Source organism: Scleropages formosus, chromosome 19, assembly GCF_900964775.1.
Source record: "Scleropages formosus chromosome 19, fSclFor1.1, whole genome shotgun sequence".
Taxonomy (NCBI): Eukaryota; Metazoa; Chordata; class Actinopteri; order Osteoglossiformes; family Osteoglossidae; genus Scleropages; species Scleropages formosus.
Window position 1 is genome coordinate 17448526 of NC_041824.1, and position 16071 is coordinate 17464596.

At 42.7% G+C, this 16071-nt stretch overlaps 1 protein-coding gene across 4 annotated transcripts; it reads left to right on the top strand.

Annotated features, from left to right (window-relative positions):
• The first annotated feature begins 1457 nt into the window (after positions 1-1457).
• Positions 1458-15749, top strand: slc13a3 (solute carrier family 13 member 3). 4 transcript variants are annotated; one of them, XM_018760689.2, is made up of 13 exons: positions 1458-1689; positions 4052-4317; positions 5765-5928; positions 6544-6607; positions 6752-6931; positions 7823-7948; positions 8695-8787; positions 9130-9234; positions 9794-9891; positions 11232-11344; positions 11537-11698; positions 13017-13154; positions 14383-15749. In XM_018760689.2, the coding sequence occupies exons 1-13, from the start codon at positions 1579-1581 to the stop codon at positions 14563-14565; spliced, it is 1803 nt and encodes a 600-aa protein (XP_018616205.1). In that variant the 5' UTR covers positions 1458-1578; the 3' UTR covers positions 14566-15749. The 4 variants fall into 4 exon arrangements, with proteins under 4 accessions (XP_018616205.1, XP_018616206.1, XP_018616208.1 ...); XM_018760690.2 differs by having other exon boundaries at positions 6547-6607; XM_018760692.1 differs by lacking the exon at positions 1458-1689 and adding an exon at positions 2009-2090.
• Positions 15750-16071: the final 322 nt, after the last annotated feature.

Consider the following 16071-nt stretch of genomic DNA (forward strand, 5'->3'; position numbering starts at 1 on the left):
GAGCCTAACCCGGCAGCACAGGGCGTAAGGCCGGAGGGAGAGGGGACACAACCAGGATGGGACGCCAGTCCATCGCAAGGCACCCCAAGTGGGACTTGAACCCCAGATCCAGCAGAGAGCAGGACCTAGTCCAACCCACTGCTCCACCGCACCCCCCTGCGAAAATATTATTTTACATTCATTTTATTTACCTGATGCTTTGCTGCAAAATGATTTACAATTTTAAGCTGTCACCTCACTCATTAACTGGACAATTTTTACTGTATAAATTAGAGTTAAATGCCTTGATCAGTTTTACTACAGCAGGTGATGGGATCCAAACGTGATTAATTTGAGTGCAAGGCTTCAGCTCCAACCACTGTGCCGCAGATTTTCTGTCGTACAGGTGGTTTGCGTCCTCACTGTCGCCGAGCAAGACCAGACAAATAAAAATGACACACTTCATCAAATTAAAAGGGTGGCACTGCGGGCAAGGCAGAATGATAATAACGGGACAAGTAAAACACAAGTTTCACACCTCATCAGCCCTACTCCTCAAAAGAACGCTAATTTTCACAATGATTTATACAACTGAGTTAGTTGTTACATGCATATCTCTTCTTTCTATATGCGATCAAAGAACGCAGGTTCGAATCTCACTGCTGCAACACTGTTATTAAAGGTGTTTACCCTTAACCAATACAGTGCAGACTCATTTGTATTTCTTTGTTTAGCTGATGCTTCCTCTAAAGCAACTTACAATGTTAATCTACTTTCCATTTTATACAGGCGGGTAATTTCACAGGAGAAGCCTAGGGGACATGTCTTGATCAGGAATACTACACCTGGAAGTGGGATTTGAACCTCTAACTTGTGGGTTTAAAGGCAGGAGCTCTACCAGCTGCTCCTGGAGTTCAAGTAAGAAGCTTAACTTTGGAGAAAAGTGTCAGCTAAATGAATGAATATTAATATACTCATGCATGTGCTCATTAGAGTTGCGCTGGTGCATTAAGCAAACATGTGAAGGGTGAACAAAAGCAGGTGACACAGAGTGGGAGAAAAGCTTTTGGTGTAGGTGGTGTAGGTGGTGTAGCGGTTTAGCGCTGCGGCCTTGTACTGAAGGAACTCAAGTTTGGATCCCACTGCAGTAAAACTGACAGTAGTATTTTCTCTGAATTTATGCGGTGAAAACCGTCCACCTATAAATAGATGAATTAAGGCTTAAAATAGTAAATCACTGGAGTAAAGCATCAACTAAATAAAAGAAGTGTAAAACGATCTTTTCGGAAAAAAATCCCATTTTTAAAACTTAAATATTGTGAAATTAAAGGAGCCAGGTTTGCCATGCGTGTTGTGACGCTGTTGCTTTCCTGCTGCTCTTATGATAATAATAATAACAATAGATAGGACACGAGGCCGGGCGTGCGGAGCGCCGTCGTTCCCCGTGGAAGCACGCCCCCGCCGACGCCGCGCCGCGCCGCGCTCTGGTTAATCTTCTGCACGGCCGCGCGTGCCCCGGGAGACGTGGCGCTGATAAAGCGGAGCGCGCGGACCCACTCGCAAAGCGTCGCGCGCCACCCTTCGCCACGCAGGTTCCCGATGGAAACGCTGTCGGCCTTCGCCGGCAAAGTGTGGTGTGTCCGCAAGCAGCTCGTCGTACTGCTCGCTCCTCTCGCTCTCATCCCCGTTGTGTTTGCTCTTCCCGCCAAGGTAGGGAGCACTTCTCACCATTTCTGCCTTCTTTCAATTTATTTCATTTCAGTTTTTTTGTTGTGAATTCTTTTTTCTTAAATTACGGTACTACATCATATCTACACACAAAAACGGATAATAATAAACAAGCAACAACAGCTTACTGAGACAGAACACGACGGCTTTATTTATTTTATTTACAATCTCTGCACCGCAAGCGGGTCGCGGTGAGCCGGAGCCTAACCCGGCAACACGGGACAGGGCGCAGGGGGAGAGAACACACCCAGGACGGGACGCCAGTCCATCGCAGGACACCCCACGCAGGACTCGAACCCCAGACCACCACACAGCGGCCACTGGCCAAATCTTCTATTTTTTCTTCTTCAGTTCTCTGCAGCCAAGGCTACTGAGTTAAACCAGTCAGTGGTTCCAGAACATGTTTCCACACTTCTGCAATTGTGTTAGAAAATGCCACCTTCGATGAATTGTGTATTTGTTCCAACTTGTAGTATATAATGTTCCACAATGTTACATTGAATGTATCAGCACAGCCATGAGTGGCTCTTGACTGCAAGTTAAAAAAAAGAGTTAGTATCAGACCTCCTGTAACCTAAAGCTAACCTGTGCACTGGCCTGAAAAATGACTCACTATTGTGATAAACCACCTGTTATTCAGGCAGACCTTATACACAGTAAAAGTATTTTCATATGCATGCAATTCTTGCATGTTATAAATGCTTGCTACTTGACACACGTTTGCTTCATGTAAATGTATTCCAATGTTAATTTTAGTCATTAAAGCACCAAAAATGACTAAAATGCAAATTTAAATATGCTGCATTTAAAGGTTTAAGTGCTGTTGAAGACATTGCAGAGCCTTATTTATTACACCCACAGCATCATAAATATTCTTAACCTACAGATTTAACGTGTGTAATTTTACAAACCATAACAAGTTACCCTGTTGTTGTTTTCTATTTTATATTGTAAATTTCTTGATTATTATTATTATTATTATTATTATTATTATTGTCCTTCTTACTATTATTATTATTGATGTCTTTGTCCAGAATGATATACAACCCTTCTGTTGCAAAAAAGTTACACGGATATATTCACATATACTAACACCTGTACTTATCAGTGTCTCTTCACCTATTCAGAACCTGCAGCATACAGTGGAACACCAAACAAATCACTACAAGGCATCATAAGATCATAAGACAACATTGACTGAACATGAACATTTACATTTATTCATTTAGCAGACAGTGACATACATCTCAGAGAGAACAATACAAGGAGTGTATTACAACAACAGGAGAGATTTGGATGCAGACACAGGAGTCTAGAGTACAGTCCATTTGTCACAATACATAAGCACCTGCATATAGGCATTTCCGTTCTTAAACAATTTGTCATGAAAAATTATTAAAAATAAACATATATGTTTATTGAGCACTTATGAGATCAGGGGAGAAATGAGTCAGAAAGAAACTTTTGAGACCTTCTTAAATGTAGAGAGATTCAGCAGTTTTGAGTGGAGGGGGGAGGGGGACATTCCACTGCACTGGAGCCAAAACCAAAAACCTTTGCACTTTTGATTTTGGACTTTTTTTGTGTGGGAGCACCAAGCAGGCAGAGGTGGAGGAGCGTAGTAGTCTGGTTGGGGTGAAGCGAGCGATCGGCTCTTGTAGATATCGGGGAAGAGATAAGTAGGCAATAAATTCGAGTAATCACTATTGTGTAAGAGGAATTGTTATGGTGAAAGCCAAGACAGATGTGGGGGGTTTATTGGGTGCCGCAACCAGAAAACTCTTGCAGGATGGAGCAGTGCTGAGGTAGGGAACGATGCGTGAAGGATTGCTGGAGTGGAGGCCGGGTGTCTGTGCGGGGAAAGGATGAATGAGGTCCGTGTTCATCAGTGGGGTCGCGGTACCATCGAGGGGCAAGCCGAACTGTGGTCGAGGTCTGAGGCGAGAGTCCAGCCCGTTGTCCGAGGAAGAGCGGGTGTCAGGTTTAAATCGTTATCCGAATCAGAGTCGAGGGGCTGAGCTATTGTCGGGCATGTGGTTTACTCAGAGGTTTTGGGACTTGAAAAGATCAAAAGGGAGGTGTGTGTTCTCTAACAGATTCTGTAGTCTGTCCTCCTTTTTTCATCGTGTGCAGGTGAGGTGGGTGGATCTTCTATGACTGATTGTGTGGTTGCACGACAGGAGTATACAAAGAACCAGTGGTGCAAGAACTTGTCAGGTGTTGGGGGGACCAAAAGCATTACCAGTTGTATTTGATGGAAGTGATGCATAATTACTGGGAGAAAGGCTGGTGAAACAGGAATGGGAAGTTGAGTCCACAGCCGTGTTCTCTTTTTCTTTTCCAGGAGGGGAAATGCCTCTATGTGGTGCTGCTGATGGCCGTGTACTGGTGCACGGAGGCTCTTCCTTTGGCCGTCACTGCCCTGTTGCCCATCTGCCTCTTTCCCACCATGGGGGTCTTGACATCCAAGAAAGTGTGCCCCCAGTACTTCCTCGAGCCTAATTTTCTCTTTTTCAGCGGAGTCGTCATGGCGTCTGCCATAGAGGAGTGGAACGTGCACCGCAGAATTGCCCTCAAGGTGTTGAACATAGTTGGTGTAAAACCAGTCTGGTGAGTAGTACTGTCAGTCTTCTCCCAAGGTGTCCCTGCTGTGCTTTCATGAGCTAAGCCAATGAATGCTGCTTTTCTAGAATAAAATGTCCTTCATGTTTTGCCCAGTAATGAAATCATTTCTGTTAATTTTTCTTTTTTTTTATAACAGAGTCAGATATTCATTCCAGTGCAACAGCCCTGTGACACAGTCCATAACATTGGAACACATGGGAAAACCCTGGCAAATAATAAAAAAACATGCATATTAGGGTCCAATGTAAAAACAGGGCCAGGGAAAAACTCAGATTCACATTAGTTAATTTAGCTGATTCTTTTTTTCAGAGCAACTTACAGAGTTATTCACCTATTTCCGTAGCTGGGTAATTTACAGGAGCAATTTAGGGGAAGTAAAGACCTTTCTCAAGAGTACTTTAGCCAGAGGTAAGAGTCAAACCTGCAACCTTTGGGTCTAAAAGCAGCAGTTCTAATTTCTACACTACAGTCTGTTGCTGCTCTCCATCACTATTTCATTCAGACGAGCAACGAAAGTGAAATATCAGAATCAGAATGAGTTATATTGGCCAGTGTGCTGACGCCATAATCGGTACACAGTAAAATATCAAATATAACAGTAATACAGCTGTGATGGACAGCTGGTGGCATAGTGGGTAGAGTCACTGCCTTTGGATCAAAAGGTTGTGGGTTAGCATCTCGCCTGTAGTACCCTTGAGCAAGGTCCTTATCCTGAATTGTTCCGGTAAATTTACCCAGCTGTGTAAACGGATAGAGAACTGTGAAGTAGCTTAACATTGTAAGTTACTTTAGAGAAAAGTGTCAGCTAAATGAATGAAAAGTAAACTCCTCTCACTGATTCTTCAAAATTCTCAGTTCTGGTAGCTACTCATAAATTTACCGGCAGTGAATCAGCACAGTCTTATAGCAATGTTTTATTTCGTGCGGAACATCTCGTCCTTCCAGGATTGCTCCACTTTTATTTTCTATGACCTTTGTTTGCAGGCTTTCATCCCAGTCCTCATCGTGTAGCTCATTACAGAAAATGAAGCACAGCAGTACTAGAAGTACTCCAGGTCATTTGACAGGGACGTGACACAAATAAACCCACACCTGCAGCTCACCTTTTGTATTTGAGTTATATTTTAGCGAGTGATACTGGCTGATTTATATTAATTGTGAGCATTGTTGTACACTGTGGTGTGTAAAAAAAGAGTCACGTTGATATAGAGCATTAAATAAGGTCTCAGAAAAGCATCCCGAATTTGTGTGCGCATGGTGAAGTGTGCATGCACACCATATATCGTGCGTATATCAGATCACCGGTACCTGTGAGTCTTTCTCCAGGAGGTAGCACCTTGGCGATATGCATCTTGGGCATGTTCTTTTTTTTAATACAGTCTGGCTCTGTCTGCTTGCCCATTTCCAACGTTGTGCCCTGCTTTTGTGCCAGGCTGATTCTGGGCATGATGATTACCTCCTCCTTCCTGTCCATGTGGCTCAACAACACAGCCACCACTGCAATGATGCTGCCCATCGCCAACGCCATCCTGGAGAACCTCTTTGGAGACCTGGAGAAGCTAAAAGAGAACTGCAAGCTCAAGGAGGATGAAGAAGGTGAGTTTCTTCCACACAAGAACAACCTCAGAAAGAAGTAAATGCAGCCGTCAAGACAAAGAGAAGATGATGAGATCAGGATATTTCTGTTTACAGCTCAGTCTTAGTGAGAGACCTCCTTCAGACATATCTGGTTTTGTAGTAATTTATGTTTATTAATTTTGCTGATGCTTTCCTCCAAAGCGACTTGCAGTGTTAAGCTACTTGCTTTTATTTACTCATTCATACAGCTGGTTCATTTTTACTGGAGAAATTCAGAGTAAGTACCTTGCCCAAGATGTGGGTTTCACACCGGAGTATTCAAATGTAAAGGTCACAGCCCCAGCCACTATGCTACCTGCTGCCCTCTTTTGATAACCACACTTGAGTCTTTCAAATGAAATAAAAAATAACAGTGTTTAGTAAAATCCACAGGCAAGAGATTTTAATATCTAAACCAATGTGTGAATTCTGGACTACCGGGTCTTCACTCACAATCGTACGTAATGATTTTTTTAGGCAATCAGTATACAAATAACCCTCATTTCTGCCACATAGTGAAGGCATCTAGCTGTCACTAACCAGTTCTCTTAAAACTGTGGTTCATCCTTCCGTTTCTGCTTCCTTTACACCCAGCAGGCCTATCACAAATAAAGTTGCAAGCCCTTACCTCCGAAAAGCAAATACTGACCGAAGACGGGTAAGAATTCCACCAACTCTCCCTCAGCTGTTTAACTTTTGTTTTCTTCTGGCTTGCTGGATTCTGATTTTGTGCAAAGAGTCATTTTTCTGACCTGCTCCTCTGGTGGTGCTCCGGCAATGCACCCTACTGTCATCCTCTAAGGCAGGAAGGGGCAGAAAGGCATGACAAACGGACACCCGAGGAGGTCCGCGCAGAGTCAGAGTACCAGCTGAAGGTATGGAAGGGCTTCCTCCTTTGCATCCCCTATGCTTCCAGCATCGGGGGTACGGCCACCCTGACAGGCACTGCGCCCAATCTCATCCTCATGGGACAGCTCACAAGGTACGGTACCTGAACGATTGTCCCTGCCATTCTCTCTCCGCCAAGCGCATCCCTTACTTTTCGCTGGCCTTCCGTTTCTACTCTTGCTCTTGTTCAAATAGCCCCCTAGTTGATGGCCCATAACCATGGGGTCATTTTGTTGGCAGCATGGATTCTGACCTGTTTTTGTCTGCTCAGAACGTTCTGTGAAAAAGCTCCTATTTGTCCTGTACTTGGTCCTCGTGTTTCAGGTCTAGAGGAACAGAACACCTCTTTTTTAATGTTTATATAATTACATTAAATATTTGTTTTTCTTAGTCAGAAAGACAGATAGTGTTTTGATGTTTCCTGGCAAGGAGCACACACTACGAAACAGTTTTCTCCTAGATGACATACCAGTGGATTATGCTTCCGTATTTTCCAAGGGGAATTATTATGATCTTTTGTATTTTGAACTTTTAAATAATGCAAACTGCACGTTTCATCACCTTGGCTATTACAAGCACACATCCCCTCTGTGTATTCAGGCGTGATTTAGACATGACCCTTTCTCATTGCTGTATCAGCATGTCGGAGGTTGAATGGAAACAAGCTGAGACAGCATTTGGGTTTGATAGTTCCTTCTCCCGATTTGGTCTTTCAGAAAGCACCGACTTTCACGAACGTGATGCGTTGTCAGTGAAGTCACTGCTGTTAGTTGTAACCTATGAGGGGTCTTTTGATGACCATTGTTTTTCCTCATGGTGGATGGTTGCACCCTCTTGGTTGGTTGACTCTTTCACAACCCACTAAAGACTCCGTATCGAAGGAAAAAAAAAAGTTTTTCTTCACCAACACCAGTAGCAGCGTTGCTTTAATGTACCCTTTTAACATTCGGTATGTCAGACTGATACCAGTGTGTTTCATTTCTAGCTTCTTCCCTGACTGTGACCTCGTCAACTTCGGCTCCTGGTTTGTGTTTGGGTTTCCGCTCATGGTGCTCTTTCTCCTGCTGGGGTGGCTGTGGATCTCCTTCCTTTACGGAGGACTCAACGCCAGGTAAACAACTTCCAAGCGGGACTTCAGCGCTCCTCAAAGAATGTGTGCTGTTCCATCCGTCCAAGTATATTTTTGCAGAATTGAACGGCTCTTGAGATTACACAATTTGAATACAGTTAAAATTCACCACAGCTAATGGGTGCACCTGCCCTGCAGCCTCCCGAGAACACATGTCATTGCAAGATGGTCTTAGTTGCAAATTGTGTGTGTCCTAAATAGGCTTTTGGTGGATCTTAGCCATCCTCCAAATACTAAAGAAAAGAAAGACTAGGAAAAGCAGCAAGCCGATATTGGCCAAAACATGCCCTCTACGCTTGGCCTTTCCCGCCGTTTTGTCTGGAAAAGAATCCATCTTGAATGAGAGGAAAAAAGAAAGGCAGGAAGTGGCTACTAATTTATAAAGTTCTTTTTCAATGTACAATACGTTATTTCTATTAGCTAGTATGATTTTCTTGTTTGTGCACTTCAAGAAAAAAATGGGATAACTATGAGCTTTCTCATGAGGGCCAAAGAAAGTTTTCGCAGTGAACTTTAGCTTTAACAGTTTGATTGCGAGCCCGTATCCGTGAACGCTGTTAATACTCGTGAGGCATTTTGCAAAAATTTTATATATCATGGATATATATTTATTTTTGCGCTGACAGATTTTTTGTAAAATGGATCACTTTTGTATTTGAATAAGGGTAAAATAGCTGCTCTGGCATCTAGTGGCATACATGTCTGTGAGATGTGATTTTCCTTTACAGGTTGTGTGTCCGCAAACAGGATTGGCAAGCGGATGCAGAGCGAAAAGCCAAGGCGGTTATCGATGAGGACTACAAAAAACTTGGACCCATGAAGTATGTGACGCAAAGGCTATTAAGACATCCATTCGACGTACATGATGTATCACATAATACCACGTGGAATTCTCTTATGTTTATTACAGACATGGTGTATTACTGATAAAATGACCATACAAACTACCCAGGTTTGTTTATGGAGTACTGCACATTTTTTTGTACATTAGCATAGAAATCCACAGCAAGTTAATTTTAATTTAATGTCAACCATGAATGGATTTGCTCAGCATTTTTCATCCTACTTTTTTGTTTTCACCGTTTGCCTGTTATGTTCTGGCTGCTGTGATTAGTTCATCTATGTATTGTTATTCAATTTTCATTTCACCTTTAATCCGTTAGTTTTGCAGAAGGAGCGATCACCTTTTTCTTCATCCTCTTTGCTGTGCTGCTCTTCACAAGAGATCCCAAGTTCTTTCCTGGATGGTCCATATTCTTCAACAAGGGGTAACGACAAGTCACGCTGGGCACCACAAATTGTACTGTGGACAGTACTGTGTTCTGTTAGTGCGTGAAGCTTCCTGTCACCGGTATGTCAGTAATAAGTGACCAACACAGTGCTGCTCAGTCTATATTTGATGTTACCTGTCCACTGGTGCTGTGATGTAAGTATTGTAAATTGTTCAGACTTTAAACAGAGCACTTACTCGGTGCATGCAGTATATTATTGGGGTAAATGGTCCTACCTGTGGGGGGGTGCGGTAGTACATCGGGTTTGGTTGGGTCCTGCTCTCTGGTGGGTCTGTGGTTCGTGTCCTGCTCGGGGTGCCTTGTGATGGACTGGCGTCCCGTCCTGGGTGTGTCCCCTCGCCCTCCAGCCCTACGCCCTGTGTTGCCGGGTTAGGCTCCGGCTCGCCGCGACCCCGCTTGGGACAAGCGGCTTCAGCGACTGTGTGTGTGTGAACTTAAGAGTCCATTGATCATTATTTGCATCGTGATTTTTTTGTTTCCACGATACAGCCTCAGGCATTTTGTGGTTTATTTTCGTGTGTTATACTCCCTCCAGGTATGTGTCAGATGCCGTCACCGGAGTGGTCATAATATCTTTACTCTTTGTCTTCCCGTCTCAGAAGCCTTCTCTCAGCTGGTGGTTTGACTTCCACTGTGAGTAGCTTTCCACTTTCTCCTGTCAAGAGTTACCAGGCCTGCAGTCAGGTAGATCTGGGAATGGTGCGGCGTTTGATGGGAAGAGAGAATGAGGATGGGGAGGGGTGCGCGCACCTTTCCAGATACACCAGAGACAAACTTCAGACAAACTCCATATTTTCAAAAAATCACAGTTTTTTTTAAAACCCTGAGTTGCTGTGAATCCTTAATAAAGCATTTGGGTTCTGTAGGAAGTTCAGTTCAAGTTGAAGTGTTAGATTTGTCAAAGGAAAACTTTGTGCCTATATTCTCTTAAAGAAGCTAAAGTAAAAAGTGTAATAGAAAGGCCAAGGTGATCTCCTATTTTACCATTATCGATATGTTTTCTTTTCACTTTTAAGTTACTGCTGTGTTTTATTATTCCAGAAAAAGTGTGAATTTTTCTGTGGTATAAAAACACTTGGTAAATAACTCTAAAAATAAAACTAAAATGATAAAAAAAAAAAATAGGTATTTATATTATAGTTAGGCCAGTTTGTTCTTTTTGATTTGATTTCACGGACTAGTCAGTGTATTTCTTATATCTGTTTAAAAATATCACTGTTTGAGTTAAGGTTTTTGGTCGTTACGATACCGCGGTACGTCAGCTTTCATGGACAAATGGAATTCGCTAGCCACAATCATTTTTTGCGGTAATCATTTCTCCTGCATTTTCGTTTCATGGATGCATTTAAGACGTTCCAAATTTACCCAAAACATACAGTTCACCACAGGCTGCAACAGAGATCACTGCCCAAAGTTCAAATATTTGTCGCTCTGAAAATGTACCGTACTGAAAATAATATCAAGAATGTTAATGATTCGGATTAAGAGCTCTGAGAGGCGTCCTGCAGCGCCCGCGGCACTGTGGCCCTTCTGTTTCCGTGATTACATTAATCTTACCAAAGCCTGTGTAAACTTTGTCCGCTGCCCCCTATCCTGCCTAGTGCGGCCTGAGAAAGTGACCTCTGCAATGCAAAGCAATGTTCCGCAGAAAAAGGAAACAAGTTCTGCCCCCTGCCTTTGCATTGCAGTCAGGAGTGTTGCTGAACGGTCTTTCTTGACAATATAAATTGGGTAACGAAGCAAAATTTGAACATTTATTTTTTTCTGGTGTTTGTGGATATAGTGAGTATAAAAAAACAGTACACACCTTGCCACCCTAAATCCACCCATTAGCCACGACAACACTGTGTAATGAAAAATTAATACATTAACATCAAAAAATTAATACATTAATAATATGTAACAATATGTGAATATAAGTCAAGAAACTCTTAATTAAATTGCATTTTTTTCTGTTTTGTGTCCCACTTAAGCAACGAACACACAGTACATCCCGCTCCTGTCCTGGAAGAAAGTGCAGGGCTCTGTTTCGTGGAATATCATTCTGTTGCTTGGCGGTGGCTTTGCAATGGCCAAGGGCTGTGAGGTATGTCTTTCTTTGACTCACTGATTTGTTTTGCGATCAAACCTTGAAAAAGGCACTGTGACTGAGGTCCTCTTGGTTCTGAAATTGTCCGGCAACATCGCAAGCGCCTTGGATGTAGAATGAGCTTTGCGAGATCAGCTCCGGTGGGCATCAGCCTGCCGAGAGCCAATTGCTAACTCCATCCTGATGCAGGAGTCTGGGCTCGCCTCCTGGTTGGGGACCCACCTGCAGCCCATCGCCAGGGTCCCCCCGCCTGTTGCAGTCATCCTCATCACAGCTTTTGTCGCCTGCTTCACCGAGTTTGCCAGCAACACCGCCACCATCATCATATTGCTGCCTATCATTACAGAGCTGGTATGGTTCATATCTCATCACCACTGTGCTGCATGTGAGGATGTTAATTACCTGGACACAGGTTGCTATATTTTAAGGCAGCATCGTAAAAGGTACGCTTTATAATTCCCTGGTATTGAGACTAATTCGCATAGAAAAATTTTTTAAACTGATGGAAGCAGTTTGGCCAGTAGGTGGCGTAATGATGAGAACGATCTCCTTACACTGGAAGGACTTGGTTTTGAATCCCACCTCCCGCTGCAGTACCCTTCAGTAAGATACTCACCCTGAGTTGCTCCAGTAAAAGTTACCCAGCTGAATAAATGGAATAATCACTGTAAGTAACTGCTTTAGAGAAAAGCATCACGCAAATGTAGAAAATGTTTATGTAAGAATAATGTTTAAAGCAAAAATGAACACACCCACAACTATTACATTTAATCTGGATGTTGTCAACTTTAACTGACACTCAACAAGGCCCCCGGTGTGTCCCTGCCTTGCGTGTTGTGTTGTTTGTTTTCTCAGTGTTGTTCCTACATGTGGCACCGTAATGAGTAACTGGTTGCCACCTCGCTAGCGAGAATGTCTCACCTCTCACTTGACCATGAACCTTTTTATTGTGAGTTAATCAGTTGCTTGAGGGCAGTATGTCAGGTCGGTGTGAAATGTTGTCTGCTCCAGGGTTTCTGGGTTCAGGTCGAATGGTCGCAGGTTTGCACTCAACCGGTGTTTGTTTTGGTTTTTACCACTGTTTTAGTTGCCCTTTTCATTCTGTAGACAGGTGATTTTTGAACTTTGATTTGCTTTTCGCTTGTAACCCTACAGTTGATTTAGGTATTGCCAAGAGTGAACCCTGCCCTACCTGCTGAACTTCCCCTGCCGAGCTCCCTGTGACTATGTCCTGTTGTATTTATATTTACATTTATATGTCCATTTATTCATTTAGCAAACACTTTTCTCCAAAGTGATATAATGATTATTGTGTAGTAAGTATCAGACACCTTTATCCAAGCTGACCTACAGCACTAAACACACTGCTCTGCTTTATTAATGCGTGAATGACTGTAGGGAGTTCAGTGCAATGTAACACAGTCAATCAAACACTCATACACACACTCGCTTACACACACACACACACACACACACACACACACACATACACTGTGGGAAATTTAGAGTCACGTGAAGTATGTCTTTGAACTGTGGGAGGAAACCCACAATAGCACGGGGAGAACGTGCAAACTCGTCACAGCATAAGTGATAACTAGAAAGGTGTCAGTTGAAGGACAGACTCATGGAGAGTGGAGAAAGCAGCACTGACAATGCTGTGTCCCTGCAGGCTATAAACATTAAAGTGAACCCACTGTACTTTATGATTCCTGCAACGACGGGCTGCTCATTCGCCTTCATGCTCCCTGTGTCCACACCACCCAATTCCATCGCCTTTGCATCCGGGCATCTGATGGTCAAAGACATGGTATGGGCCCCATCGCTCAGCTTCTCTAACAGCCGAAAAGCACTAACATTCAGTGAACTTTGTTAAGTTACGTTTCCATCCTCCAAAGATTTGTCCTTTAAATGTCTGTCAGAATCCCAGCACTCTACAGTAACCTTTTCATGCTTCAATACCTACATTCTTCATTTTAAACTGGTGGTCTTGTTTTCACAGGAACTCTTTTCAAGATTTACATTGTCCTGCTTTCTTTCAGCATAAATGGAACTTTCATTAATTCTTTTCCTTTTGAAATGTCCAGCACAATTTCAGCATAATTCCTGGAAGGAAACGCTTATGCTCTTTATATGTATGTATGCAGGTGGTCCCCGATTTACGATGGTTGGATTTGCGACTTTTTCGACTTTATGATGGCGAGCTGGCGATAGACGTTCAATTGAATTTTGAATTTAGATTTTTCCCGGGCAAACGATACGCGGACCGATAGCTCCCTCGCGATGCTGGGCCGCGGCAGCGATCCACACCTCCCAGTCTGTCACGGAGAGGTGTGTATTAGGTGTATTAAATGCATTTTTCGACTTATCGTCTTTTCAACTTATGATGGGTTTAGGGAACGTAACCCCATCGTAAATTAGGTACCACCTGTATATTTATATATGTACAGTGCTGCTTGAAAGTATGTGAAGCCCCTTTGTCCCTTAGTTTTACCACAAAGTGGTTATTTAATGAGAAGCAGTGTTTCTCATGTGACATGATATGTGTGTAATGACCAATTCCATATGTTGCTTTAGAGGAAATCATGTGTGTGGTAGAAACATGGAAGTAGCGCAAGTGCAAAAATAAGTGAAGCCCAAGTTGCATTGGCTAAAATAAGTAGGTAAGTAGAATCAGGTGTGTAAATCATCACAACTTATTAATTTTAAAAGTTTATTTTAAGATTTAACAGTTACATTTTATAAGCGTATTGTAATATTTTATAGAAAAATAATGACCATCCCTCTCGAGTTCACACTCTTTCAAGCAGCACTGTCGCAAAAGAAAGGCTCATATTTTTTTTTGCACTGAATAGTTGGCACAGTTTGTCTCCTGTAACAATACACCTCATCAGCGGGGAAATGCTTTAAGTCTATAGTTCGTATTTACCTGCTGATGAGTCGGCGCTTCACGGTCAGTTCAGCTTGTTGACGAGGAGCAAAAGCACAGTAAAAACAGCAATAAGAAGCAGGGCCCTGGCCCCCCGTGTGTCCCTCAGGTGAAGACTGGCTTCATGATGAACATCCTGGGCATCCTCACGGTTTCCCTGGCCGTGAACACGTGGGGGACGTACATGTTCGGCCTGTCGACCTATCCGGACTGGGCACAATCCCTCAACGTGACCAGCACTACAACAGATGTGTACAACCTCACCACCTCATACCTCAACGCCACCGCGTGACGACGACACCGCGGCTTGGTGTCCAGCTGTAGTCACATGAATCGTTGGCTTATTTAGAATCAGCAAAAATGTGAGTTAGAAATGACCTATGACTAATGAATATATGAATGTTTCAAGGTCAGAATAATTTGATTTGTGATGTTTGTTATTTGTATTTTCCTTTGTAATTTTAAAGTTTTAAGTGTGTCATTGTAAATTGCACTAAAGGCTTGAGGTGTTCCGTGATGGACTACAAAACACTGTTACCTTAAGCAAACAATGCATGGTGTGCTCAACTTTGTAGCTCTTTGTATTTATTTAGGTGTTAGCTATAATTTTTTGCAAGAGTTTGGCCGTTTTTTTTTTAGAAAACAATTTTTCTGGCCAGGTTTGTTTCTATTGATTTGGGGGTTAATATGCAACCTTTACCCTAGTGTGCCTTGAATAATTACAAATGCATCAGATTTTTTCACATTTTATTGCTGAAAAAACAACATCATAAAGGCACTGTGTACTGACATTGAGTACTGGCTGAAATGAAGAAACAAATATGAAAGGGACAATTAAATGTTCCTGCTGAGACGTGAATCATGCTCCAAATCTGAGATCATTTTGCAAAATGATAATCTTATTTAATTACTTATTTCACTTGAACCACTTCACTTAGGAAGTGGCATTTTAAGGAAGAAACACCTGCTTAGCGTGGATTTCTCTAAGGACACGTATAAAACAGTTGCAAATTATGTAAAATAAAAGTGATTTACAAAGCACACATAGAACCACACTGTGATGCACATGGATACTGGTGGGCAAATTGATCTGTAGGCTGCTGGAGGTACTTTAATTCACACAAGTATTAGGTGCTCAGGAAACTCATGTACTCAGTGTTTTTGTCATTGCAGAAGTATATTTTATACCGTTATAAGTCAAATTAAAACAGCTCTGGAATTACTTCACAAGGACAAAGGCTGCACTTACTGTTTTCCTTTAAGACTCATTTGTGATTATTTGTTCTTTCATACGATTGAGGTCTTCTGGAAATGTTAAGAAAGCATTTACGTCTATTTTTAGCACACCAACAGATTTTTGTATGAGTTTCTTGTACAGGAAACTCAAAATAAGAAGTACCCACGCAGTGTTTACAACCACTTGTCCCAAAGCGAACCGGAGCCTAACCCGGCAACGCAGGGCACAAGGCGACACACCCAGGACGGGACGCCAGTCCGCCACAAGGCACCCCAAGCAGGACTCGAACCCCAGACCCCCCACACAGCAGGCCCCGGCCAAATCCACCGCGTCACCGCACCCCCCAAATAAGAAGTAATTTGTTTTAATTAACATTAATTATTTTGACATTATATTATGTCTTTAAGTTGCTGCCTTTGTTTTTGCTATAGGGCTAAAGTGATAATGTTAGGGTGACACACTCAACTTCAGTCATAATGCTGAAGTCAAAATTCTGGTACTGGTGCCTGAGTTCAGTGCAAACATAGCAAACCAATGGGTTTAATTTAAACAGTACACTTC